Genomic DNA, 27,521 nt, shown 5'->3' on the forward strand with positions numbered 1-27,521 from the left:
AACTCTTTAACAGTGTAAAAAACTCAGTATGCATGAAACAGTAATTCACCCCCCCTTTAAACAACAAAAATGCCAGCAAACGATCGCTTATATCATGTTTGTTTTGCGATCACGCTGTTTCCATTGATTTCTTTCTGATTCGTTTTCTGATTAAACTTCCATTTTGTTGGTGAAATGATGGGTTTGTGTGACGTTGATCCAGAGAGGTGTGTTACAGGTGTGTTTTAGTGAAGCGCTGCAGAGCTTCTGGCCCGACAGTGGAAACGCAGCAGATTTTTACGCAGATATTAGCCTGGCACGGGCGCCCGTTTAAAGCCCTGGCTCGCACTGGACCGACAGTGGAAACGCGGCTATTGCATTGCCTACAACTAATGCGACGATTAAGTGATGCACCATCTTGACAGGATTGAAAACGTGGGAAATAATGAGCTTCCAGATGTGGCAGACAAGTCAACCGGAATCCGTCAATCAGAACGATCTCAATCAGAATAGCAAAAAAAGTGTGCATGTAAACGGGGCTATTGATGGAGAGACTCAAGAAGAAGTGACAACATGTAGAAGCAACAGGACTTTTCTGAATGATTAGATAATGAATTTATGCAGCTTATGTGTAGTTATCTTCTAGTCATTGATTAGCATATTCTGTCATGATAATCTATAAATCGTGTTCAGGGGGCGGGGTTTATGTAAATTCTAGTGTTGGTGATGTCACTAACCCGGGAGGAATGTGGTGTAGTCTCTATACCAGCCGTTTGTTGTAGTCCTTAAAAAGCGATTTCTTTAATAGCAAATATCTCCCTTTGCTTTGAACTTTGAGCGTTGTAACTTTGCAGATGTTGTTTATGCTCAAACAGCAACATTACACACTAACTAAAGTTAGAAAAGTCAAATCATAATCAACTGCCCCTTTAATAAAAAATATTACAACTATTCATTGTTAGATGAAATGAGACAGAATTTGCAAAGTTATTGTGGACCATTTTTAAAAATAGCTATATATAAAAGTAAAATAGAAATAAAAATAGAAAATAAGAGTAAATAAGAATAGCAGTTGTAAAGGGTCAGATCACTCTGTCACTGTCATTTTTCAATCTGTGTCTCTCTATTCTCCTGCTGTCTCGATGTTACTGTCTCACGTGCCTCTTGAGATGCTCTTTTTCTCATTCTACTCACTCTCATCCTCCACTTTCATTTCATTTGACCCTGTCCAGCAGGATCTCTGACCTATGGAAGCTTGTTTCCAGCGTCTGAATGAATCCCGTCCCCAAAGTATTACAGATCGATGGTCACACTGAGGGGAACCGAACCACTGTGGGCAACAGCAGTCACGAATGATCACACTTTCAGTTGCTTATTTCAGTGTTATTTACTACTATTGTAGTAATTTTTTTTTAGTGTTCTAAATATATGTATTTATATACAATACATGCATATATATTTTTTAGTTTTAAATATTTCCATTTAGCTTTAATTGATATTTATTTCAGTTTTTGTAATATTTTCGATTAGCTTTTATTTTTATACATTGTTTTCTTTTAAATTTTAGTTTAAATTAAGTGGATTTTTATCATTTTTTTGTTTCCGTTTAGCTTTAAATTATATTTATTTCAGTTCTAGTAATTGTACTACTTAAACTTATTTTATTTCAGGCAACAATTTTTACTTAAGTTTTTCAAAGTTTAAGTTTTTCATCTATTATTTATGCTTTAATAATTTTGTTATTTAATCATTTTTATTAGTTTTGTGTTAAATATTTCCATTTAGCATTATTTAAATTTCAGTGTTTGAAATTTTCTTACTTAAACTTATTTCAGTCGACATTCTAATTTTCATTCCAATGTATTATTTTATTTCAGTGTTATTTCAATTGACAGAAACAATTTTTATTAGCTTTACTTAACAATAGCAAAACGAATGTGTGTGTGGTATTTTATCATGTTTCCACTTACCTGCATTTTTGTCATTATATTTATTATAAATTTTATTCTAAAACAGTTTTTCTGCAGTAACTAGTGTTTTGACAAATTGTGGTTACCATGGTAAATGTTTTGTAAGGATCATTCACTACAAATGTAATCACAAGGGGGCAGTAGAATCTCATGATGTCACTCGTTCACTGACGACTGTTATAATTTCTAATTATAACAAATTATAGCATAATTGGTCATTTCGCTCGCACAGAGGCGAACGTGACCTTTTAAAACTAATGAGCCGAGGTAAAAGACAGTGATTGAAAAGAAAGAGAGAAAAGCATTCTCACTGGAAAACAAAACTGGATAAGATGTATATAAAACAGAATGTTGCTATGTATGTGTACAAATAATAGTAATAACACAATGGGTTACAGGCCTATAAGAAGGAAGGCAGGCGGAGGAGGTGGATTTGAAAAATTGTTGACTACCATCATCATCATCATCATCATCATCTTCATCAGGTATGTGCCGTGTAAATGATTTCTGCTCTTTCTTTCTCATTGGATCACAGCGCAGCTCGGTCAGATAGGAGGGGGTGGGGGTTTGGCTTTTCTTCTCCCTAAAGACAGTATTAAAGCATCATTCCTGCACCAGTGTGGAGGAGAGAGACACACATCTTCATCTGTACTGCTGCTGAGCCGAGGAGAGCATCTCACCATCAGTGGCGGTGAGTGACTTCACATCACTGACAGCTTGCATCAACTTAGGGCTCTCATAATTCAACACAAATATCCACATAGTCCAGAATGTGTATTGATGTAATATAGAATGAATCATGTATGTGCACAGAGGCCTTGCATTTAAACCATTTAGGTGAAGTTGTAGCTGAATTTGCCAAATGCATCCGTTCAGAATGATATGCATGTCTATAAAAGCTTTGATGGACAATTTTCATTAAAACAAATGTTTGTAAATCTTGGACCTGTCGTGGCAGCGAGCTCTATTATTAGACATCACTGTAGAGTACTGTATGCATAGATGCTTCAACATTGCAAAGCAACACAGATGGCAGAGACGTTCATGCATGGTGTGCAATTAATGACGTGATGTGTTTGGAATTGATTCTGACTTTGTGCCACTCTTCTTTTGCATGCATGAGTTTGGTGGAGTTTGGTGTGCTGGCGGGCAAATGGGATTTAAATGCTGTAATGCAAAAGGTTTCTGGGCGTCATGTTAAATTTTACATCATTCTCGGCAGGTTGTTTGCACTCAGTTTTCAGTGCATGGATTCAAATTGGCTCTGAGTTGCTTAGCATCGAATGAGACAGCACATCAAATAGTTGTGAACAGCTCATAGGGCTTTTGAAACAACATCCTCAAAAGGCTCATGATGAGTGTGCGTTATGTAATGGGAAGTTGAGTCTTTTCTCTCTGGGATGTGCTTTTGTGTGCGAGACCGGGATCTGACGGCATTCAAAGGCAATAAATGTTGCTTGACAGACACATCTACAATGGAAAACAGTTTTTTGTTCCTAAAGAGGAGAAAGTTTCAGCTTAAAAACACCCTTTTCCTTTGCATATAAAAGCAGTGCAACATTTTGCATAGTCTGATCATTGAAAAGGAAAGGCAATCTCAGAAAACGTGCAGTTATGGTGCATGCAGTGCGCTTGGCCTCGGGCTCCACGGGATGAAGAATAGGTCATGATTGCGTCCCATCCAGGTTTCTTATAGTCAAAGTCTGAACTCCAGCATTCTTTCAGCTCAGATCTTTCTCTAATTCCTGAACGCTTGACTGGCTGTATGTGTAGGATTAGTGGCTCTCAGCTATCAGAACTGAAAGTACAAACCATCCAGAACATGGCTGTTAACACTTAATGGCAGTGTCTACTTACTCGAGTCAGTGCTGAAAATTAAATGTAGGCAATGTTAGATACTCCACAGCTAATCTGATCACTACTGCTATGTATTAACCCTGTAAAGCCTGACATATAGTCAGAAAATGTACGTTTATTGAGGAAAACTTATGAGGAAATGAAAATATTTCTTTCTTTGCAATAATGTGCATTAATGAATCATTCACTATAAGACCAGGAGCATGCATTATTTTATCTGCCAGAAATTGTTTGAATGGTGAAATGTGGTTTCTGTATGTCAGGAAGGGATTGGTGATGCCATCCATCAAAGGGGAAACAAGAAGTATTACATTGTGATGAAAGATTGTGCACCACTAAATCATTACAATAAGACCAGAAACATGAATTAGGAGTCTTTTTATTTAATGTTGACTTTAACATTCTCCTTTTACTGTCTAATCAGAGCTACAGAGGACCCGAAACAGAGCCTTGAGGTACTCCTCTCACTTTGCTGAGGGGCTGCGTTGAAAATATCTCCCCCATTGAATACATTCACCGCTCAAAGGCGTGTAAAAATAACGCTAACCCTCTTTGACAGTCCACTGTCAGCTCTGCATCTCCACCATGCCACATAGCTGTGGATTTATCACTGTTCTGCATCCGTTTACTCGAAGGGAGACTCGTCAAAATGGCGGTAAAGGGATAAACTTGTTGGGGTTCTCAGTAATCTGGTAAGCCGCTTCTTACCAGTGAAGCTCTCAACGTCTAGAGTAGGTGGATGATCTCGTGCTTGCTGATGCTGATGGTGTGTTAGTGTGCATTCTGTGAGAAGAGTGTGTGTTACGGGAATAAGTTAAGTAGGTCAGATACGGTGTATCAAGGCGCTTTAAAATTTTATACATGCACTTTCGGCTGACAGCATCGTGGTGGTGAATTATAAGAAATGTCACATGCAACTTTTCCTTGTTGCATTAAATGCTTCTTAGAAATCAAGTCTTAAGTGAGATGATGTATACAGCCTTTCTTTTCTGCTTTCCTTAAGTTAGATTGATCTTTTCATCTCTATTTCCTGCAAAAGAGATTATTTTTTCTGTGGCTTTGTTCAAATCCATTTTCCAGCTCGTTGGGCCTTTTGCAATGGACATGCACACAGACACTCGCTCGCAAGTGCATAGGAAGCGTGCTGTAAAATCCCTTCGAGGACCACATTGTATTGTGTAGCTAAAACGCCTCTGTTTCTTTTTACTTCACGTCAATTTGTAGAGCGTTTCCGTGGGCTAGTGACGCTCCTCCTGCTCGGCAGCTGCTGATGAATTCTAAGTGACATGGGTTTTTCCTCTTGGCAGCGCAGCAAGGCGAACCTGGCATCGCTGTGTTCCGGAGCTGCTTGCTAAGCGCGCCTTTTCTTTCCTGCTATGAAAGCTTCCTAACACCTGATTTATTGGTTATGTCCGCGGAAGAATCAAAGTACATTTTGTAAATAACTTTTTGGGCCATTTTAGTGAAAGTAGAGAGATGACAAATGAGAAATGATGTGGATAATATGGTGGAAAAGTCAAGCTGGATTTGAATCCTCATCACCCACATTTGCAGCATGGCTTAATGTTTTTTTTAATGGTTTTAAGTAATGATAATAACCCTGTCCTGTAGCTTAAACTAGTAAAGCTACTAGAAGAGTAAAGTGCACACTAACACATCACAAATAGCCTTTTAAGTTAAGTTGATGAGCTTTACTAATGTAATATACACTTTTCATTATGTGCTAATCATTATTTTGCATAAGCGAGCAGTGCCTTGTTAGTGATTGTTTGGTTAGTATGCCATTAAAACATGTGCATTGTTTGCCGGCCCACTTAGGTACATAAGTTAAAGGTCCTGAGTTGTAATACTATATAGCAAATTTCATCTTCCTGTTTTTTTTATTTCATTTAACTATATTATCGCCCAGATCTTTATATAAAGTTAGATGTACAAGTGTGTCCAACTTTAACCACATACATACGGTTTACTTAAAAAGGGTGATATAAACTAGCAAAATTGCGTCATTGCAAAATTCAAGCTATATTATCACCCAGCTCTAATATGCTAAATGTGACTAATATACTTGAAGATATTATAATCATTAACATCATGATTTTAGGTAAAGGTGTGTGTATTGTGAAAAGCGCTGCCTCGAAGGAAAAAAAGTCTATGTAAAGATGATTTCAAATGAGTTTATTTGCATGTTTTACGAGAACAAAAAAGGGTTGGAACAACATGAGGGTGAGCAAATATGATGTTGTTGCCACATGCAATATGCAACACAATGTACCCAAATTACAAAAAGATGCAAACAACAGCACTGTACATGATTAAGCATCTTAATCATCATGTTTAAAACTACTTTTGGTCCATTAATTCTTCTTTGATATGATTACAGTCCACCTTGTGTGTTTAAACCAGCACATCTCTCCGATTACCACCCACTCGATGCCCCAATTAATCCAAGCATCATTATCCCACATCTCGTTAACCTGCAAGATTACTTACCTTGATGTGGTTAAATAGGCCTACTGTGTTCTGGAAACTCAGGACTGGTTTGGAAAAAGGGCATGTGAACGAACGGAGCAGGTGTTTTTGCTAGAAGTGGCTGGGTGGTTGGGGGCCTACAAGCCCCAAAGGCGTATATAAATCACAGCACAAGAGCTCACTGGAGTGTATTACAGGCAGTAATATCAGCCACGCTGAAGCAGCTGAGGATATAGATTGTGGATGTGTGCAGGGATGTTGGCAACCGCGGGCAGGTGTGGAAAAGAAGTGGCGTTTGCCAAATCCAGGTGTGCTGATCATGTGCCAAATGTCTAATCTGGTTCCAGAGCGCAATGATGTGGCATTTAGGTTTAATATGTGAAATCAGATGGACAATGAAGGTCTGTTGGCCTCCATCTCTGCTACAAATAACTCATTATTCTTATGCTATATGGTTCCTTGAAGATTATAAATGCTCTTGATGTTTCATTATAGGTTCTTCAGATCTGTTTTGGTTTCTGGGTTCCTTAAAGCTGCAGTCCGTAGCTTTTTTGGGTTAAAAATTATCCAAAATAATTTTTTGAGCAAGTACATAACCAGCCAGTGTTCAAAACTCTCTGCTTGCCTTAGCTCGATTCAAAATGGTAAGCTTGTAATATAATGTTTTTAATTCCAGTGGTACTGGTGGATTTCAGCGGGAAATTCAAGCATGTCTTTGCGTCATTACGTCACATCTGTCCACATAAAGAAGAGTCTCGGCTAGTCGGCGATGAGTGTGAGGATGCTGGAGGTGGAGATTTATAGCCTTTTGTCACAGCACTTGATATAATTAAACTTATCAATTTGATGTCAGATCCAGAAAGGTTCAAACGACAATCACCAGTGACAACTAGAGATTCATCCGCTGTAAAACGCAGAAGACTTCGGCTTCAGAATAAAATAAAAGAGACTGCAACCGGCCCATGCGAAAACAAGGACAAATATTTGAAGGGCATTAATTGTAGTCACGCAATGCTGATGTTGTTAACATTAACAATTTGAGAACAAAGTATAATTTGCACGGTTTGACGTGATATGATAAGCGATCGTTTGATTTAATCAGCGCGATTTACTGCAATGCTTTTTTCCCCTTAGTGGGCCAGAACAAAAGTGGATGTTACATATTTGATCAGACGACATTTTCCGGTGAAAATTCTTATGTTGGTCATACTTTCAAAAAGCAGAATCTGTGATTGCGAATGCCAGTATCCACACCGGCGCGGTGATTGACAGCCGCACATTCTGCTCAAAACATTGGATTCATCCGCGCTGTGCCGAGCCGAGGCACAACCCACGTAAAGTTGATAATTCCACAAATAACTGCAATTGCAGATTTCGAACAGAAATGGCGACAAAGAGGAAAATCTGCGGACTGCAGCTTTAAATAATAGTCAGAAAAATTTAATAAAAAGAAATTAAAAAAAAGAAAATGGACCTGTTTATTAAACCTTTAGACAAAATTGTAAGAAAGTTTGCATGTGAGTTTTTTTGTTTTTGTATTTCATTTTGTTTTGTATCATATTTGAAAAATCAAGCTTTTGTGGCTCAAATATGGAGGGAAAAAACCTCAATATTTTTCAGAGGCAAAATATGCAGTTTGGTTTATTTAAATGCTTGGTTTTATGATAAAAGCTCTGTAGTTTTTAATGCATTGCTACACAATGATGATAGAGAGATGCACAAAAAAACCTGATGAACATATTTCAGCTTCAGGACGATTTTGCAATTAAACTAAAAGGCTTTTATACTTGCTAAACTATCAATCAGACGACAGAAGGCATGGAGCAGATTTTGTGCAACAGCAAAAGTTCTGATCATGTTGATAATTTAGAGGCCTAATATATTTGTGTATCAAATATGACACAGTAGGCTTTATAGGGTTAAGACACCAACATTAGATGTTTAACTTTTGGCATCATATTAGAACTTTATTGGTTCTAATTAGAAAATATATTTTTAAGATTGTTAAGTTGAAGGTTTAGTGTGTTTGTATCAAACTCAGCCAAAGATTTCCGCAGCTGTGCTCGCTTTTCATGAGACTGTCTATATTTCATGGCTCAGCGATATTGATTTTGATTTAGCCATTAGTACAATAATGCAATCAATGTCCTGAACATCCCAGCATAGAAAATGACATTTAGGGCACATTGATGCACTGCACCCAACAACTGACCCAACCAGAAAGACATGGATCGGCTCCTAACCTATTATAGTCTGTGACAAATGGTTTTTCAGACGTTGCGTAATAAAAGACTGTGAAACGTCCACACCAAATAAATGGAAAATACTTTATAAAAATGATAACCAAGTCAAACAAGAGAAGCTCGCACACATAATTGTAGAAGATTTCTTACTAATTGCTTTTATATCGAAGCCAAAAAGATGTGCTCAGTACCAAGACAAATTGTGTTGCTTGTAATAAATCTGGTTAAGCTGTAGAGCGAAACGTCTCCCGGTTCCTTCCTTTTATTTGTTTATCGCTCCATAAACGTGTCTCCGTCTGCATTGGATGTATTTGTATGTAGCTCATATTAGAGTTGCAAGCATTTACATTTAAGTGCAAGGCTGATGTTTTTGTCGTCGTCAGCATTTGGTATTAATCTCAGCAGGGTTTTCAGCATAGCTAACGCAAACACGTTTGATTTTTGTTGTTGATGTTTCGGTGAACCCAGCAGGCCCTTAGAGACGCCAGGAATATGCTTTCGAACATACAGAAACAGCTGATGAGATGAATAGTGACAGCACTGGTGAGAGTGTGATATAATTTCTGATCATCACTCTCCCTCTATTTCCCCTTTATTCAGTCTCTGTGTCCTCCTCCTCTTCATTTCACCCTCAGGTGGCAATCAGTCATGTCCTCCGTCACCTCGACATTTTCAATCAGCGGTTCGAGCATCTCTGTGGGGACGAAATAGCATTTGCCCAACACGCCGGAAAGAGCTGTGCATTGACTCATTAATGATATGACATGCTGTAATGTCAAAAGGCACCGAGCAGATTTCACTTTCACTGGAGATAAAGCACAAAACAGCTGTCGTGATTGCTTTACCTTTAAACATTTGTTTCCCGACTGATGCGTTTCCGTATGGTGCTCCTCTAAAATCCCCTCTGTTGTTGATTGTGATTGGGTAATAATATGGACAGATGGGAGTTTTCGCTCGTGTGTTTAAGCATTCGGCGCTGCAGATGTGTTTGTGTGTTTGATTATTATGCTTGTGTGTTCAGGACGGGCTGTGAGATGTACGGCGGGCAGATGGAGTCCGCTATTGGAACCGAGGAGCTGACGGATGAGGAGAAGGAAATTATCAACAACGTACTGGCGAGAGCCAAGATGATGGAGGCCATGGAGCAAGAGAGAATTGGGTGAGATGTCGATTTAAAGTCATCTTTTTGTTCTGTTCCCGATTGAGATCTCTTTAACTGGTTAGTTGTCTCTCCTGGACACCGATGGGACCTGGTTTGTAAAGATAGACCTGGAAACCTTTTATTCAGCAAGGAAGCATTAAACTGATCAAAAGTAACAATTTCAATTAAATTCTATTCTTTTGAACTTTGCATTCATCAAAGAATCCTGAAAAAAAGTATCACAATTTCCCCAAAAATATGAAGCAGCACTACCGTTTTCAACACTGATAATAATCATAAATGTTTCTTGAGCATCAAATCATCATATTAGAATGATTTCTGAAGGATCATGTGACACTGAAGACTGCCTTAAAATTCAGCTTTGATCACAGGAATAAATTACATGTTTAAATATATTCACATAGAAAACAGCTACAATATTTTAAATTATAATAATATTTCACAGACTTGATGAACAGAAGAGACTTCTTTTAAAAACATTAAAAAAATCAGGTAATATTTCATTTGTTATGTGAGGTGTGATGTTAAATTATAAGCAGTGTTTTTACTCTACAATTTGTACTTCGGCTGCTCGATGAGAACACATTTTTATCATTTCTTGGGTCAAGAAAGAGCTGAAGTTTGCGATATATTTAGTTTAGGTTGTCTAGATGGGCTTAAATCAGCAGTAAGTAAGCTTTCCTGTTACATATGTGACATGGATGCTGATATGGCAATATAAACTCAAATACTACTACATATCACACATGCACACTTCAATAAGCTGACAAAATGCAGGTTAGTGCATTTACTTTTGTGTCTATTTTTTATTTATTTCAAGAAATATGAGTAACAACTGAGACAACTTTGATATTTAAGGTGAAGTCAGTCATAATGAACTCCATGTCTCTTGAGATATGGACAAACAATGTCTGTGCAATGAAATTTTCCTCTGCCTAAAACAATTATCCCAAATGTCTGTTCCAGAAAGCTATACAATTAAATAGAGACAAATAGACTTTGCTGAAGCTTCTTGCTTGATCGATTTTGTTTTTATTGTATCAGATAAAAACTGATTTTTTTTTTTTTTTTTTTTTTTTAGCTCTGAGGTTCAATTTTATATCAACAATTGTGTCATGTTTCCATTTTTATTCCTCGTGGCATTTTTAGGAGAAACATCTGAAACTAAGTAGCAAAAGTTAGGGTTTTAAAAGACAATTGATATTCATTAATATTATCGATTTTATGCACTGACACTGTCAGATGAAAACAAAATTTGAACTGAATTGAGCTGAATGACACTAACTTTGACACTTATTGAATCAACATTGAACTGACTTTAGCTGAATAATGACACTTGTCCTTACAGCTGAAATTAAATTATTTGCATAACTGATTAATTTTATAACATTAACACTGTTAAGCTGCTTTGAAACAGTCTGTATTGCATAAAGCGCTGCATAAATAAATGTGACTTTTCTTGATACAGTGTGTAATTTCTGCACTGCTAACAAGACATATGCATTTGCAAAAGTTATGACTTTCAAAAGGTTCTTCCATTGGTTGACCAAACCTGTTTTCATAAGAACCGCAGGGTCAGTTCCCTCCATCCTATGAATGCTATCACATTAGCGCACACAGAACTGGACTGGACAAAAGCAATATTGACCAACACCTGAGACCCCGTGACAGAGGGACATTGCCTAATAGTTTCCTCTCATTCTGCAGGGCAATTCAGCCCAAGCACATCTGTCCAAGTGATTGAGAAGACGAGTGTGTTTAAGCTTTTTTTACGAGCCAAAGAGTCAGCCGAGGAATGTGCTGGAAGAAATTAATAGTGCTAACTAAACAAGAACGGCACTGCCTTCTTTCTCACTCTCTTTTTCTCTCTCTCTCAGCACTTTGCTTGCAAAACGCCTTCACTCTCAGTTCTTTTCATCAATGCATTAGGTATTTAATCACTTAAAGGAGGGTGTGCTGCTGATGTTATACTTTGTTGTTTTTCGTCCCGCAGGCGTCTGGTAAATCGCCTGGACAGCATGAAGCAGACGGCCTGTGGTGACGGATACTCCCGTTGCTTACTCTGCGGTCAGCAGTTCGGCCTCGCGGGCGTCAGTACGGTCGTGTGTGCCGAGTGTAAAAAGGTACACATGAGCTGTGTCCCAATTCAGAGGCTGCATCCTTCGAAGTCCGCGCCGAGCGTTGTTAAAGGAGTAGTTCACTTTCAAAAAATGTTTTGCTGATAATTTACTCACCACGATGTCGTCCAAGATGTCCATGTCTTTCTTTCTTCAGTTGAAAATAAATGAAGGTTTTTGAGGAAAACATTCCAGGATTTTTCTACACAGAATGGACTTCAATGGCAACCAACTATTCCAATGTTCAAAGAAGGTTCAAATGTCCGTCTCAGTGCAGCTTCAAAGTCTCGACACGATCCCAGTCGAGAAATAAGGGTCTTATCTAGCGAAACGATCGGTCATTAAAAAAATAAATAAATAATAATAATAAATAAATAAATAAAGAAAGAAAGAAAGAAAGAAAAAAAAAATATATATATTTATATATGAGAAAATGAGATGGAATATTTTGCCCTTCCCTACCTTTTTGAACCGGAGTATATAAAGCGTGACCTTTCCAATGTGTGGCACATCTCAGAAATGGTACACGACGAGCATTTGTGGTTAAAAAGAATATATATATATATATATATATATATATATAATTCTTTTTAGAAAATGAATGATCGTTTTGCTAGATAAGACCCTTATTTCTCGACTGGGATCGTGTCGAGACTTTGAAGCTGCATTGAGACTCACATTTGAACCTTCAAACCGTTGGTTACCATTGAAGTCCATTATATGGAGAAAAATCCTGGAACGTTTTCCTCAAAAACCTTAATTTCTTTTTGACTGAAGAAAGAAAGACATGGATATCTTGGATGACATCGGGGTGAGTAAATTATCAGCAAAAATTATTTTGAAAGTGAACTAATCCTTTAAATGGGACGTTCTACCCTAAGGAGGATTGCTTTTGTCGCCTAATAACTGTAGCTATGTTTCCATCCACCTGCATTTTGGAATATCGCTTAAAAACTGCCAAGATGACCATAAATTCTAAAAATGAACAGAAAAAATGCATGCGCTTAATTGAGTCTAATTTTTTTTAGTCTGAAGAAAACATGCGGATAAATTACGACAGAAACACATTTTCAGAATAAATTCCTCAATCAAAAAAGACTCTTGCAATGGTACGGCATAACTGGACAAACCAGCGGACCGATCTCGTTGCAGAGCATCTGAAATGCTGTTTTGGTCATTCTGAAATGCCAGAATTACCTTCCAGAACGGTCAGCATCAGCAGCATCCATCTCAGAAAACAAGATTTTGCTTTATTGCATTTCGTCTGCGTGCTCTGAGACGCAAGCAATTTATTAAATACAAAATTATTATATCCAGTGGCATCTCCTACTGCAGCTACTTCCATTTTTCTTAGTGATATGTAGCGCCAGTTTGGTGATTTTGTTCGCTGCTTTATATTTTATGCGATATTCTAATTTTGCGCATAAGTTAAATTCGCAACTTTGGATGGAAACATGGATTGTGACGGCTGCCGTTGACGAGCGACAGTAACACTTGTACTGGACTTTCTTGAGTTGTATTCAACAGTCTGAAAACAAAACACGGTTCACAACCTGTTTAAATATGATCACCTTGGTCCATTTATGAGCAAAATAAAGAGTGTAAACTATCTATAAAATCACATCTTAGTAGATATGCCAATTTGAACCACTTTTTTAACATTTGCATCGTTAGATACTCGAGCAAGTTGTAACCAAATACTTGCATTTAAAAGTGTAATCTGGCATTTTCTCTAAAACAATTCCTGTTCACCAGCTGACAATGAATCTGGGCATAGTCTGGGCCACGAAGGGTCCACTCTGTTCTATCCTTCAAGACCTTGGAAACAAGGGACGCATATGTAGGTCGCATTCAAACCTTCGAATTGGGACAGCCTTCGTCACGCTGCTACGCCTTCAATTGCAGCCATTGAAGAATGCAGCCTCTGAATTGGGACACAGCTAAACATTCGACCTCATTCAATTATCTAATGTACGTCTTCCAATAATGACTGTCCAAAAATAACCAAGCAGAAATGAATGAGCGATATGCACTTATCTTTATTATGCCCTGCCCAATACTGAGCCACGTGCACATTTAAGAGGGATGCCAATCAGTCTGCATGATGGAAAATAAAGACGCAGTCGTCGTGCACAGGCCTTTTTTTTCCGGTGCATGACACAAAGATCAATAGACTCTTTATTGATCCCGCAGGGGATATTTAGTGTGTGGGCTGTTTTCCAGTAGTGATGGAACTCCAGAGGAGGTTAATGCCATCTGAGTGCGTTTACACCTGCGCAGCCTCCTGAGGCTTGTTTGTGTTTCACCCCCACAGAACATGTGCACGAAGTGTGGCGTTCAAAGCATCAGTCGTTCCAGTCCAAAATGGCTGTGCAAAATCTGCTGTGAGCAAAAAGAGGTGAGATGCAAACCTAAAATTGTCATTATTCGCACAAGGGGGGAATTTCTGTGCCAACAATGACAATGTGACCATGACTGTCAAGCTTAAAAAAAAATAAAATAAAAAAGTGCTATAAAAGTGTCATTAAAGTAGTCCATGCGACTTGTGCACTAGTATTGCGAAGTCATATGATGATCGCTTTGTATTAGGAACAGACCCAAATGTAAGTTGTTTACTTCTTTAGCTCTCAAATGGCCTTTTATACAGTTTTACTTTAGAAGGTTTGATGACACTGACCAACATTGTTTGTGTTGCACTGTTTATTTAGTATCATTGATATGCTATTATAGTTTTTGGTAATATTTTGTACTAGATTGAATTTTTATTAAAGTTAGTTATTTTTTTAGTGCAATTTTATGTTTTTGTCATTTTATTAGTTTTTTTAATGTCTAGATAGGATATGATTTATTATTATTTTTTACATTATTACGATTTAGTTAGTACTTCAACCCAAACTAAACTAAAATTAGACATGTTGCTTTAGCAATTAATGTTTTTTAGTTAACGTTAATAAACCCTGGTTTGTCATAACCAAAAGTGGTGCACTGATTTGAAAATGCAAAATCAGGAAAAAAAAAAAGTCATATAGACCACATTTTATTAAATTCCACATTATGTAACAAAATCCACTATATCTGCAAAAAACATTAATGTTGCTGTTATGGAATATTTTGTTTCTTTTAATAATATTTTATATTGTTTTGTTATGTTCTAGTGAGATATTTCCTCTATCATTAATTATCTGAAAAATGTCTTCTCTCTTGTGTCTATTCCACATTAAGTAATCAGGTGACTGTCACATGACTAATTAATTGTTGTTTAAAAGGACTCTGAGTGTATTTGTTACCCAGGCTCATTAGCCACAATGTGTGAACGGTTATTCGTGAACTGATTTTAATTGCCTAAGCCATGACTAAATACATATATTTTTGTATATTTACTAAAATTGTCAAGTGTAATGCTTGATACATTTGTATGAGTTAAACTATCCCTACACCCAAAGAGCACCGGGATACGGATTTTACACCCCACGCAGCACTTTTTTTGCACTCCTTTCTTTATGGACTGCATTTGATCACAGAGATCGCTCTGAGCTGCATGAAGATTACAAAAAAACCTTTCTCTTAAATGTTATATGGGGGAAAAAAATGGCTTAATGTTGGTTTGGAACAACATAAGAATGATTAAATGATGGCAAAATTCTCCTGTTGGGCTGAATAATTTTTTATATTTTGAAACTGTTTAAAGGTTTATACTTACAAAAGGGTTTGCATTCAATTTAAGTGCTTGTTAATGTAAATCTACACTTACCTGCCATTGATGGCTGTGCTTACACAGATATGTGCATGTCTGATTCTACAAAGCTGTTATGGATAATATTTCAGTGGCTGCATAGAATAATTACTCTGTTTGTTACTCAGAGATATAAATGGATAGGGTAGATCAGCACCTCTGACTTTCGAAGACACTTCGACTGTGATAAGATGATTCATCCTTTTGACAATGTAAGTCACGGTTAGTCTCATTGTCAGACGGGGTCAGTAGCAGCAGGAGATGTGACTCTCTTTAATGCAACTCGATCGTTAAGCCTGAATCCCTTTTGCGTTTAATCCATTGAGTCGCTGACATTCAGAGTTCCTGCATTTTCATAATTCAGCCATTCCAGCTCCCAGCTGATGCTTATTTGTATAGTAATTGGCTGAAATGAGATTCACAGGTGCTGTGAAAAAAAAAAAAAAAAATTATACTTATATCAAACTTATATGCTACCGCAAACAATCCATCCTATTTTTCCGAGTCTATGAATCCTACCTAATGTTGTTATGTATGTGTTATCTGTTAAGATTCAAATTAAGCTTTTTTTTTTTTGCAACTTCACAGCGTATCAAATTACTTGGAGCTTGGAAAGTGGAACAGCAAAGATGCAGAAACAAGGCTGATTTTTTTAAATGAAATTTACATTTTCCCCCTTGGGCTGAAGTCTGTTTTAGGACAAAATGACTTTAGCAGACTCTTACAATTCACTCACACAAGTAAGAGTTTGCTGAACTGAGCACAAATGTATGTTATTAGTGGTGAATTAGAATAAATCAGTGCACTAAAATTACATTAAAGTTGCCAAATGACTATTTATTCTTTCCCTAAGATGCTGAAGCGGTCTGGTGCCTGGTTTTTCAAAGGTTTACCACAGCAGGTTTTACCCGCTCCTTTACCGATCTCTAATCAGAGAGCGCCCAGTACAACCAGTGCACCGACTTCTACCAAACCATCAACCAATCAAGAGTCCTCAATACCGCCACGTCAAAAAAATGGAGGTAAGCACTAAAAGTCCTAATTACAAATTCTGAATACTGTGCAGCTTTTTAAAGCATTCGCACTAGGCATGAGTAATTTATTGCAATGTTTTCATAATCCACGGTTCAAAGGAACTGATATATTTTTTAATTCTGGAAAATTGCATTGCAATTCAGAGAGCATGCAGGTCACCGGCAGAGAGCAGCAGAAGATATCTGGTGAGTGTCCTGCATTTCATTAACTCATAATATCACTGGGAGGAAATGAGGCTTACGATCATGCAGTATCATTTTCCCGTTTTCTCCATGCTCAGCAGAAACAATGCCCCCTAAACGAGAGGAGCATTCTGTCATATCCCAAAGAGCCCTAGAAGAGGACCGAGGTAGACAGTCTTTGAGCAGGAACACAATTCAGTCCAACGTCACCATGGAAGGACAAACTTACCCAGCTGTGGCGACGAGAGAAGCACCGGCTCCGAGCTCCAAACCTCCGGTGTCGACCTTTTCCACGACTTCCATACAAAAAGGTGAGCGTAATATCCAACTCATGTATTATCCACAAGATTAGGAAATTATAAAACTTAGATTGCCCTTTGATTGTGCAGAGGTTAAAGATCAGGGACCTCAATTATAAAACACACACAACTTGATTTGATTCTAAATTCCATGCATTTCATCCTTGGACAAAAGTGAGGAGCAAATTGGGATAATAAAAAGCATGTGAAAATTTAATGCAAGCTCATACATGCTAGTAATTAAAATAATCCATCGTTTATTAAAAATCGCAATATGCATTAATATTATTCTAGGTGCAAAAAAGCAACTCAATTAATTCATTATGTATGATTTCCTGAAAATAATAATATTTAAACATATATAGTGTATATATAATGTTTAAACAACTATTATATTATGTATATTTTGGGCGTTCTGTAGTTGGAGTTGATAAGCTCACATTGCACTTGAATTTAGATCAACTCTGATTTATAAAGTGGGATGCATTTAGGAAAAAAAATGTTGTGCGTATGGACATTTTATCAGCAACATTTGGCAAATAGTTGTATGTTTACATTCAGGATCATTCTACATGTGAATGTAGTGAATACCCTGGGCTGGTAACCAAAGGCTTGTAAGTTTAAATCCTGCATTGTATTTGTCGCCATTGTGCCCTTGATCAAGATGCTTAACCTCAGATTGCTCCAGAGGGACTGAACCTATAATAAGCGAACTGCAGATTGCTTTAGATAAAAGCGTCAGCCAAATGGCTTCTTACAGTTGCCTGATGCATCTGGAGGTATCGATCTGGATGCTTAACTCTGCGATTACGGTTTCATTCCTTAATTGTTTTTTTTGTGTAACACTGTAGCAATTACACAGATTTTGCGTAAACAGAATCTGTTCAATAAGTGCACGTCTCTCGGATTTATAAAATGGGATGCATTTGGGAACATTTTTGTGTGTATGGATGTTTTATCAATCGGTTCATTCCACGCACATCTTTATAAATGTGGCCCTAGGTTGGGTAACCAAAAAGTTGTAGGTTTGAATCCTTCAAGGTTCTGATTTGTCGCCATTGATCAAGGTGATTAACCTCCGATTTGCTCCGGAGGGACTGAACCTATAAACATTGCAGATTGCTTTTGATAAAAATGGCTAAAGAGTTAGAGTTGGTTGATGCATCTGGAGGTATTGATCTATAAGCTCAACTTGGTGATTACTGGTTCCGTCCTTGACTGTTGTAGTACAACACTGTAGCAATCTCAGATTTTGCTTCAACTGAATCTTGTTATGAATTGTAGATCCCGCGAGTCGACCGGAGGCCAGGGCACCACCTGCCTCGCAGACCGACGCACGTTTGCCAGCTGCCAACAGCGTTCCTGCTTCACGCCAGCCACCACCCCCCACCGCAGAGGATGAAGAGGATGCCAACAGCTACGACTCTGACGATGCCAGTAAGATGCTAATTTACACTGACATATGGACATGTTTGTACCCCATGGGAACCACACAGAACAAAATGATTTACCGTGCAAGTCTTGCATCACAGATTGCATAAAATCAGCAGACGTGTATTTGAGAAAGCCGTTGATGTAAGACTGTAATTCTTTGGTGTCAGCCTTTTTTTTTTGTCTTTTCTGACACGATGTTGTCCACTTTCCAGCCACTCTGGGCATGCTGGAATTCAGTCTGCTCTACGAGGAGGAGAAAAACGAACTGCATTGCAATATAATCAAAGCAAAGGTATTGTCTTTCTTCCCTAGAACGAGCAGTTTCCATGCAGTCTATTTCTGCACTGAAAACATGTTTCTGAAGTATCATGTCACCATGTGTATAACTGCTAACCATGCAATTATTCTGTCCTTGGTGAAGGGTCTGAAGCCAATGGACTCCAATGGTCTGGCTGATCCTTATGTGAAATTGCACTTGCTTCCAGGAGCCAGTAAGGTACTGATCCTGCTAATGTCACTAGCGTTGTTTACATGCAACCAAAATATCCATTAGCAATTGGATTTATGTATTATGAAGATGTTGCTGTTGAAATTGACTAATCACAGAGTGGAATAGATGCACAAAGGTGTTTTGTCAATCTCTTAGTCTAACAAGCTAAGAACAAAGACGCTTCGCACCACCTTGAACCCTGTGTGGAACGAGACCCTTGTTTATCATGGCATCACTAATGAAGACATGCAGAAAAAGACTCTCAGGTAAAAACAGCTCTACTATATGCAATGCACTGAAGCTTTCCGAGGTAAATGTGAATGGCCAACATAATGCTAATTGTTTACAATTCTCCTTCCCCAATGGATGAAGTCATTTGCATGATCGTTGTGTTTTCTTTCATTGCATTTTCAACTTTCAACAGAGCCTCACTGATGTATTCAGTTAGAATAGTTTGCAGAGGACTTAATTAAAGCCGTGACATTTCCCAGAGTTGAAAGGTTCAACATCCGCATTGTTCCCTGGCAGGCTTTCTGTCAGCGATGAGGACAAGTTCGGCCATAACGAGTTTATCGGCGAGACACGGGTGGTCTTGAAAAAACTGAAGATGAACCAGAAGAAAACCTTCAGTGTGTGTCTTGAGAGAGTGATTCCGGTGAGCTGGAGGGAACAGTAATGTGTTTTGGGGAAAGTTTACGGTGATTATGGCACTGTAATGACTTGTTCAACACCTCGTACACAGGTGAGACGCTCTGCTGGCGCAGGTGGCTCTCGTGGCATGGCGCTCTATGAGGAGGAGGTAACGGCATCAGACATTTTGAGAATTACACATTAAAAGAAAATACTTTACAATACTGGTCAAAAGAAAAAAAAGTCTCTTATGCTTACCAAGGCTGAATTTATTTGATCAAAAATACCATAAAACCAGTAATATTGTTAAACATTTTATTTAAATGTATTTTAAAATATAATTTATTATATTTATTAATTTATGCTGCTAACTAATAAATTCATTAATTTATGCTGCTGCTTATATTTGTGGAAAGCATTATGCATTTTGTTTTAGGATTCTTTGATTGAATAAAAAAGTATTTATGCATTTATTTGAAACAGAAATCTTTTGTAAAAAAAATGTCTTTACTCATACTTTTGATCAATTTAATGCATTCTTGCTGAATAAAAGTATTCATTGTTTTTATTTAATTTTTATTCTTATTTACCCCCAAACTTATAAATAGTAGTGTATCACAGTTTCCACAAAATTATGAAAGTCTTTTCAACATTGATAATAATAAATGTTTCTTGAGCATCAAATAGCACATTAGAATGATTTCTGAAGGATCACGTGACACTGAAGTCTGGAGTAATGATGCTGAAAACTCAGCTTTGATCACAGGAATAAATTACATTTTAAAAATATTCACATAGAAAACCGCTATTTTAGATTGTAATAATGTTTCACAATATTACTGTTTTTGATCAAATAAATGCAGCCTTGGTGAGTAGAAGAGAAAAAACATTAAAAGATCTCAATTATTTCAAATTTCAGAAAGCATTATTGTCCTTTGAGATTCTCGCTGGTGACTGGTATCACCATTGTCCAATCAAGTAAGGCATGTAACCTCTGTTTCTCCTAGTCGAACTGCACCTGCAAAACTGCGTGCATTACAAGTCACTAAGGGTCGGCTAAATGGTTCATCTACCCACAGGACATTTATGTGTTTACTCATCTTTTCTGTGGCTTTTTTTAGTGTAAGGACAGTGAGGAGGCAGAGGAGCGGGGACGTATCCTGGTTTCTCTCACCTACAACAGCCAGCAGAGTCGTCTGATTGTGGGTGTAGTTCGGTGTGCTCATCTGGCAGCGATGGACTCCAATGGCTATTCTGACCCATTTGTAAAGATGTAAGTATATAACAATATAATTAAAAATAGAGTAATTTAAATGTTCCCTGTAAGAAGAGTCATTTGCTTGTCGGAATTGTTTTGCGACACTCACTAGGGCTTATTGAATGATGTTTGTGTTTTTGTGTCTCTGAAGTTTCCTGAAGCCGGACATGGGAAAGAAAGCGAAGTTTAAAACTCAGATCAAGAAGAAAACGCTTAACCCGGAGTTTAATGAGGTACTCTTTCTTTCTATCTATCCGTCTCTGGCGATATGACCTGCAGTGAGTGTCTTGACGCGCTCGACATTGACATGCCACCATGACAGTGCTTTAACACACTCTGACATCTATAATAAAAGGAAGTTTTTTTAGCCATATATCATGTGAAATGAACCTGTCATGGTTTTCTTTATGTTGTTGAAAATATATTCAGATTATTATTTTTTTGGAATTGCAGGAGTTTAGCTATGAGGTCAAGCACGGTGAACTGGCGAAGAAGAGTTTGGATATCACTGTCTGGGATTATGACATGGGAACATCTAATGATTTCATTGGTGAGAAATATTTCTCAAATTGTTGCTTGATCAGGCAAAAATAAATAATTGAATTAGCACTTGGAAGATATTTTAACATTTTGCACAATATTAAGGCTGACGTGTATTGGTCTTCAACTAATGAAAATGTTTTAAATATAAAGAAAAAAAATAGTAATTCACCATTTTTGATGTGGCAGCGAGCTATAATGCACATACGTGTTTCTTCGAGGTTGAATTCATATCAAAATCTGCCAAACTTCTAATATTACTTCTGAATAGGATGTCTACTTCATAAATTACATGAAAATTGTGCAAATAATGGTTCAGATCACTCAAACCACATATGGAAATGGAGACGCCCTTATATGGGCAGTAATGGAGTCTGGTTGTCACCTAGTGAAAAAGTTTGGTACTGCGCCCAAACAAAATCTTACTGAAAGCTAATTTTTTGAGATATCAACCTAAAATTTGAAACACAACTTGTTTAGATTTTTGGCTTTGATTTTTTCACAGTTTTAGAGTCCAACATGTATATTTTTTATAAAATATGAATAATTATTTTTTTTACATTGTACATTTTCATAAACTAAATCAAAGACACTTGTAAGTTTATGCAATTACATGTATACCAAAACAGTATTAATAATAATAATACTAATAAAAATATGTAAATAATATAAAAAATAAATATAAAAAAACCCAGTTATCAATACAGAGTGTATTCTCTCAGGCCTGGAAACAAATTTCACAAGTGTTACCAATGCTTTGTTTCCTCTTAACAGTAACTATATACAACAGAACATGGGGAGCTATTACTTACAGCAAATTCCAAAAGTTGCCATATTCCAAAAGTAAAAAAAAAAGAAAAGAAAAATAACCTTTCAAAATAGGTCTGGGCGTACTGGTTTAATGTAATCAATCCATTTACTCCATATTTGGAGGAAGTCTTCCCTTAATGCTCTTAGGGAGAAAGATCATTTTTCCATCACATATATATTATGTATTATATCAATCCACTCCTTCACCGTGGGTGACTCTGGTTTTAACCATTTTCTGGTAATTACTTTTTTTCTAGCTGCTAGGAGAATTAACAATAACTTCTTATCCTTTCTGTTCCACCTATCTGAGGGGATATTACCCAAGTATAAAAATTCACAGGTAAAGTCAATCTCTACCCCAAAGACAGCCTTCAGGGCTCCTATAATCTCTTGCCTGTACTGATTCAATTTCTGACACCCACCAAAAATGTGATAATGGTTCGCTTCCATTTCCCCACATGATCTCCAGCAGCTAGTACCCTTCCCTTGATGTTTTTTCTGTGATGGTGTAGTAAAAAACCTAATAACGTTTTTCCAACAAAATTCTCTCCATGTGGCTGAACTTGTGGATTGCCACTGTGCTCTACAAATTCTCTCACAGTCTTCATTTGAAATATTTAAGTCTCCTTCCCTTATCCACTTGTCCCTTATATACAAAATATTTTCGGGTAGATTTTGGAAATAACCCTTATACAACTTTGAAATGATCTTATTACATGGCTTGAGCCTTGGATACTGCTAGGAAAACCTTTATTATTTCTGACTCAGCCCTTGCCAGTACTCCTGGTTTAATTTTACTTTATATATAATCCCTAACTTGAAGATATCTATAAAAGTCACTTTGGTTAAGCCCAAATTTCTCCTTTAGTGAATCAAAGCTTTGGATTTTACCCTTGTCGAAAAGAGTGTAATAACTTGAGATTCCTAATTTAGCCCAAATACAAAATCGATTGTCTATTCTGTTTGGGATGAAATCAGTATCAAAGGCACACCATCTTAATATTCTCGATGCGTCATTCAAACCCCCTATTTTCATTGTCCGATGCCAAATTTTAAATGATAAATTGATCAATGGGTTTGTTTCCTTATTCATTCTAGTTCTTAGCTTGTTGTCTGCGATGAGGGCAGATAACGGGGACTCTTCCATCACATTTTCATAAACTCAAACTATAACTATAACTTTTTTTCTGTTTCACTTTCTTAGTTTATTTCACTTCTACAAAATCTGCCAAATGTCTTCTTTAAAACAAGACCAATCTTACGTCTATATTCCAAAGCATTCTTGAATTACAACCATTTAAGATCGGAATGTGCATTTTCATGTCTATTAAAAAAAAAAAGGGGGGGGGGGGGCACTTAAGTTCAAATTGATTATATACAACCAAAGAGTTTAAGGTGCATTAGTATTTTTTATCTGAAATAGACTGATAGTATCAAATCATGTACATTCATGTGAGAAGAATTTAGTCATTATCAAAGCTGTTTTATTTGACATGGAGAAGTTGCCTCATGGGGGCTGACATATTTAAGTCAGCATGAAACAGAAGTTGTGATAGTTTTTTATTCCCTATTGTGATGTATACCCAAGTGAAACTTATTCTCCAACTAGCAAAAAACTAGGGCAGGGCTTGCTTTTGTCTGTGGGGAATTGATTGGATGGGTGTTGTTTGCTATTGGTGGATCTCATGTGAGTGACAGGTTGCCCCGCCCACATCATCAGAGAAGAGAAGAGATGCTGCAAGAGGGAGAGGAAGTTATTCTGACTCAAGATTATGAGGGCGCTTTAAAAAAACAACAACAACAACATAATTTATAATAAATACTGCAATATTTAAAAAAAAGAACTGTCGATTTTGATTTCATGGTGATATTTAAGATCATATGACCAGCTACTACATACTTTGCCACTTTTGCTAGCTGAATAAATAAATCATGGCTGACTGTGAATATAAATTTTTCACATGAAGCACAAGATCCGCCAACATATTGTCACTGTTGGGTGGAAACTACTAAAAAAACACTACTTTTCAAGAAATGGAAAAAACACTTTTTAAAATAATTTAACACCCTGTTGTCAAAATGTACATAGTGGCTTTATATTTAGTCAGGCAATTGCATGTGTCATTATTATATTATCATATAACCAAAATCAAGCTTCAAATGGAGTTTGAAGGATTTTGGAATGGATTTTGGACGTGTGTTTTGTCCGTCATTAGAACTGAGGCAGCAAGTTCATCACATTACGTTTTCATCAGCTTACAGGTTATAAAATTTACTGTAGCGATGCGGTCATTTGGCAAAAATCTCATGTTTTTAAAGATAAAGTGCTTTGCACAGGCTGTTTGAGACAGTACTGGTTGTGATTCGATGACAAATGCTAGACTAAAACACACTTCTTTGCTCCTCAGATACATATAGCATTAGCCTTTAGTGTTTGTAGAGTAAAGAGACTTGTTCAAACAAATCAGTTCTTCATTAACCCTTGCTTTGCAAACCCTTGCAAACACTCCAAACTGTGTGTGGCACTTCATTCACGATTGAGTTTTGAGGTTTGACTGACAGTTTGAGGAGCCAATGGAGTTACGAGGTTTAGTCACAAGCTCTTTGTAATACTTTTCATTGGTTACGTTTTTGCAAAACCCACAGAAAGACGTTAAGGGTGACCAATAGTAATGATTTATGAAAAAAATGTTTTAAAAAAGACTAAATATATGAAGTGCCATCTGAAATTTTCTTCTAGAATGATCATTTTTATCAAGCTTGTATATTTAAGTTCAGGAATTTCAAATTCACTTTTGCATCTGAACTCTTCATATAGATATGAGATTTCTGCCTGACAGCGACGATATGTTGGCCAAAATATCAACATTAACTTCTCGTGTGTCTTCTCCACACAGGTGGATGCCAGCTTGGTATCACCGCTAAAGGCGAATGTCTGAAGCACTGGTATGAATGTCTGAAGAACAAGGACAAGAAGATCGAACGCTGGCATGTTCTGTTGAATCAAAACAACGTTGAGGCCGATGACTGAGGCGTCATATCTCCAAAGATCTCCTGACAACACACAATTCTATCTTTCTAACAAAGTAATCTCACTTCCAAACTCAAACTGCGTAATGTTTTTCTTTTCAATCCGAATGAAAGAACAGCGTTCGCCTTTGCTTCTCCTGAAACCCTGTGATGAGCTTTAGAGATCCAACTGAGAAAAACCTAAAAAACCCAGTTACTTCTGTATATTTCTCTTTCAGTAAATGCCTTAAAGAACAAAACCTCATGAATACAAATGTGACGCAAATATCTTAGTCATCAAACCCTGCAACCAAAATATACTCAAGGACACTGGGCAAAAAAAGGACTTTACTCTTCCAGTTAAAATAGCATGTGAAATGTTGCTATTGTTTGGCATTAGAAATATACACCGTCCTTTTGTTCATTTATGTTTAATTCAGTGTGTCACTGACGAGGAACACTGTGCATTAGACAAATTGTGAATATGAAGTTTAGAAAAGTAATATTAGAGTTGTGTAGAGTAAATGACAGGTTGTCTAATTTCAATATTGCATAAGCTACATATGGAAAATGTCTTGTTATGTGCATGGAATTCATGGACGTGTTCTCCAAATATATGTTATTGCCATTAAGTTGAATTCATTTATGTAACGTGTACAGGTATGATAACAGCTGTTGTTAGTTCACAGTGCACAATAAAGTTCTCAGTTATTGCCTATGGATCGGTGATGTGAACTGCGTATGTATATTTCTACAGCTGTCAGGTGAACTCTAGTAGTCTCTGGTACGAGGTGGCATGTGAAGTCTGGGGGTTTTGGTATTGTGTCTGATGTTTGTAGGCTAAAAGTCAAGGTCATATTCTTTTAAATAATTTCCAAAGCTTTGACCTTCGAACAGTGACGAGGACTTAAACGTCCCTGGGTCTTTAATCTACTGCCGTCATGTTTACTTACATCATTATGCAATAGATTAACCCAATGTTCCTGTAAAGCCGCACCAGGCGTGACAAAAAAAAATCTCTTTGATAAAAAAAGCCCTCTATTTTTATTAGAGCCTAAATGCATCTTCATTTAGATATTCATTTAGAATAGTTTGTTGATTTCATAGTTGCACCAAAAGGAATAGCAAAAATAATGACTTATGGAAGTCCAAAGTTGGATGGGTGGTGTTATATTTTTCTTATTATACTTATTCGAGTTCTGCAGGGGTGATGTATTTTTGTTTCATTGTCGGGTTTCATTGTCCGGTTTCATTGTCCTGAATGCAATGGGTTTTTTGAACGGGTTTTTGGTTAAATGTCTTAAATAAGGTCTGCAGTGAACAAGTTCAAGATATTTTCACATTTTATTCTATGTCATAAAATACATCAGTAATACAGCCTTGTGATTTACTTGTCTTGTTAAAGGTTGTTGCTAACAAGTGGGTAACAAGTTTTTATTTTTTTTTATTTTTTTTTTACCTCTGGCTATTGTATTCAGGCATCGCAAATCATAAAAGTCATGTTAATTTTTTGGTCACAGAGCTTCTTTTCTGCAATAATCCAAAAGCCAATGGAAAAATCCTGTTATTATTATTTTTTTTTAGAGGAAACCAGGGCGACGCTAACTTTCAAATTGGCTGACAAAAACATGCCATCACTGCAGCACTTTATTTAAAGGTGTTTTCTATGACAAAGAACTTTTTTATTAAGTAGGTTGATTTTCCCACTGACTACCAGGGCTTGACTAACTTTTTTGCTCACCAGCCACTGTTGCTAGTGGTTTTCCAAAGTTACTAGCCCACTTTTCACTGGCCATGAGATAACATGAGAAAAACCTGCCATATAGATATTTTTAATATTATCTCATAATTTGGCAGCAGGTATATTAGGCTACTGTCACTTTAAGACCTGATGCACGGATCCATTATACACTCACCTAAAGGATTATTAGGAACACCTGTTCAATTTCTCATTAATGCAATTATCTAATCAACCAATCACATGGCAGTTGCTTCAATGCATTTAGGGGTGTGGTCCTGGTCAAGACAATCTCCTGAACTCCAAACTGAATGTCAGAATGGGAAAGAAAGGTGATTTAAGCAATTTTGAGCGTGGCATGGTTGTTGGTGCCAGACGGGCCGGTCTGAGTATTTCACAATCTGCTCAGTTACTGGGATTTTCCCATTTCTAGGGTTTACAAAGAATGGTGTGAAAAGGGAAAAACATCCAGTATGCCTTGTTGATGCTAGAGGTCAGAGGAGAATGGGCCGACTGATTCAAGCTGATAGAAGAGCAACTTTGACTGAAATAACCACTCGTTACAA

General features: G+C 37.1%; 1 protein-coding gene across 5 annotated transcripts in view; it reads left to right on the forward strand.

The window, feature by feature from the left end:
* The window catches only part of rph3aa (rabphilin 3A homolog (mouse), a), a 32,476-nt gene extending 6,526 nt beyond the window's left edge, over positions 1-25,950 (forward strand). The window contains exons 1-18 of one of the 5 annotated variants that reach the window (XM_081354824.1): positions 2,338-2,434; positions 2,568-2,640; positions 9,540-9,677; positions 11,674-11,803; positions 14,112-14,195; positions 16,384-16,552; positions 16,709-16,750; positions 16,846-17,058; positions 18,331-18,483; positions 18,693-18,772; positions 18,902-18,976; positions 19,127-19,236; positions 19,499-19,625; positions 19,713-19,769; positions 20,722-20,873; positions 21,010-21,091; positions 21,312-21,408; positions 25,106-25,950. In XM_081354824.1, the coding sequence (XP_081210950.1) occupies positions 9,553-9,677; positions 11,674-11,803; positions 14,112-14,195; positions 16,384-16,552; positions 16,709-16,750; positions 16,846-17,058; positions 18,331-18,483; positions 18,693-18,772; positions 18,902-18,976; positions 19,127-19,236; positions 19,499-19,625; positions 19,713-19,769; positions 20,722-20,873; positions 21,010-21,091; positions 21,312-21,408; positions 25,106-25,239 (1,830 nt within the window). In that variant the 5' untranslated portion in view covers positions 2,338-2,434; positions 2,568-2,640; positions 9,540-9,552 and the 3' untranslated portion in view covers positions 25,240-25,950. Of the gene's footprint in view, positions 1-2,337; positions 2,641-9,331; positions 9,678-11,673; positions 11,804-14,111; positions 14,196-16,140; positions 16,271-16,383; positions 16,553-16,708; positions 16,751-16,845; positions 17,059-18,330; positions 18,484-18,692; positions 18,773-18,901; positions 18,977-19,126; positions 19,237-19,498; positions 19,626-19,712; positions 19,770-20,721; positions 20,874-21,009; positions 21,092-21,311; positions 21,409-25,105 lie in introns of those variants that run through there. The other 4 variants (XM_081354823.1, XM_081354821.1, XM_081354822.1 and 1 more) reach the window with 4 other exon arrangements.
* The last annotated feature ends 1,571 nt before the right edge of the window (positions 25,951-27,521 follow it).

Source organism: Scardinius erythrophthalmus, assembly GCF_964197995.2.
Source record: "Scardinius erythrophthalmus genome assembly, chromosome: 23".
In the NCBI taxonomy this organism is placed as follows: domain Eukaryota; kingdom Metazoa; phylum Chordata; class Actinopteri; order Cypriniformes; family Leuciscidae; genus Scardinius; species Scardinius erythrophthalmus.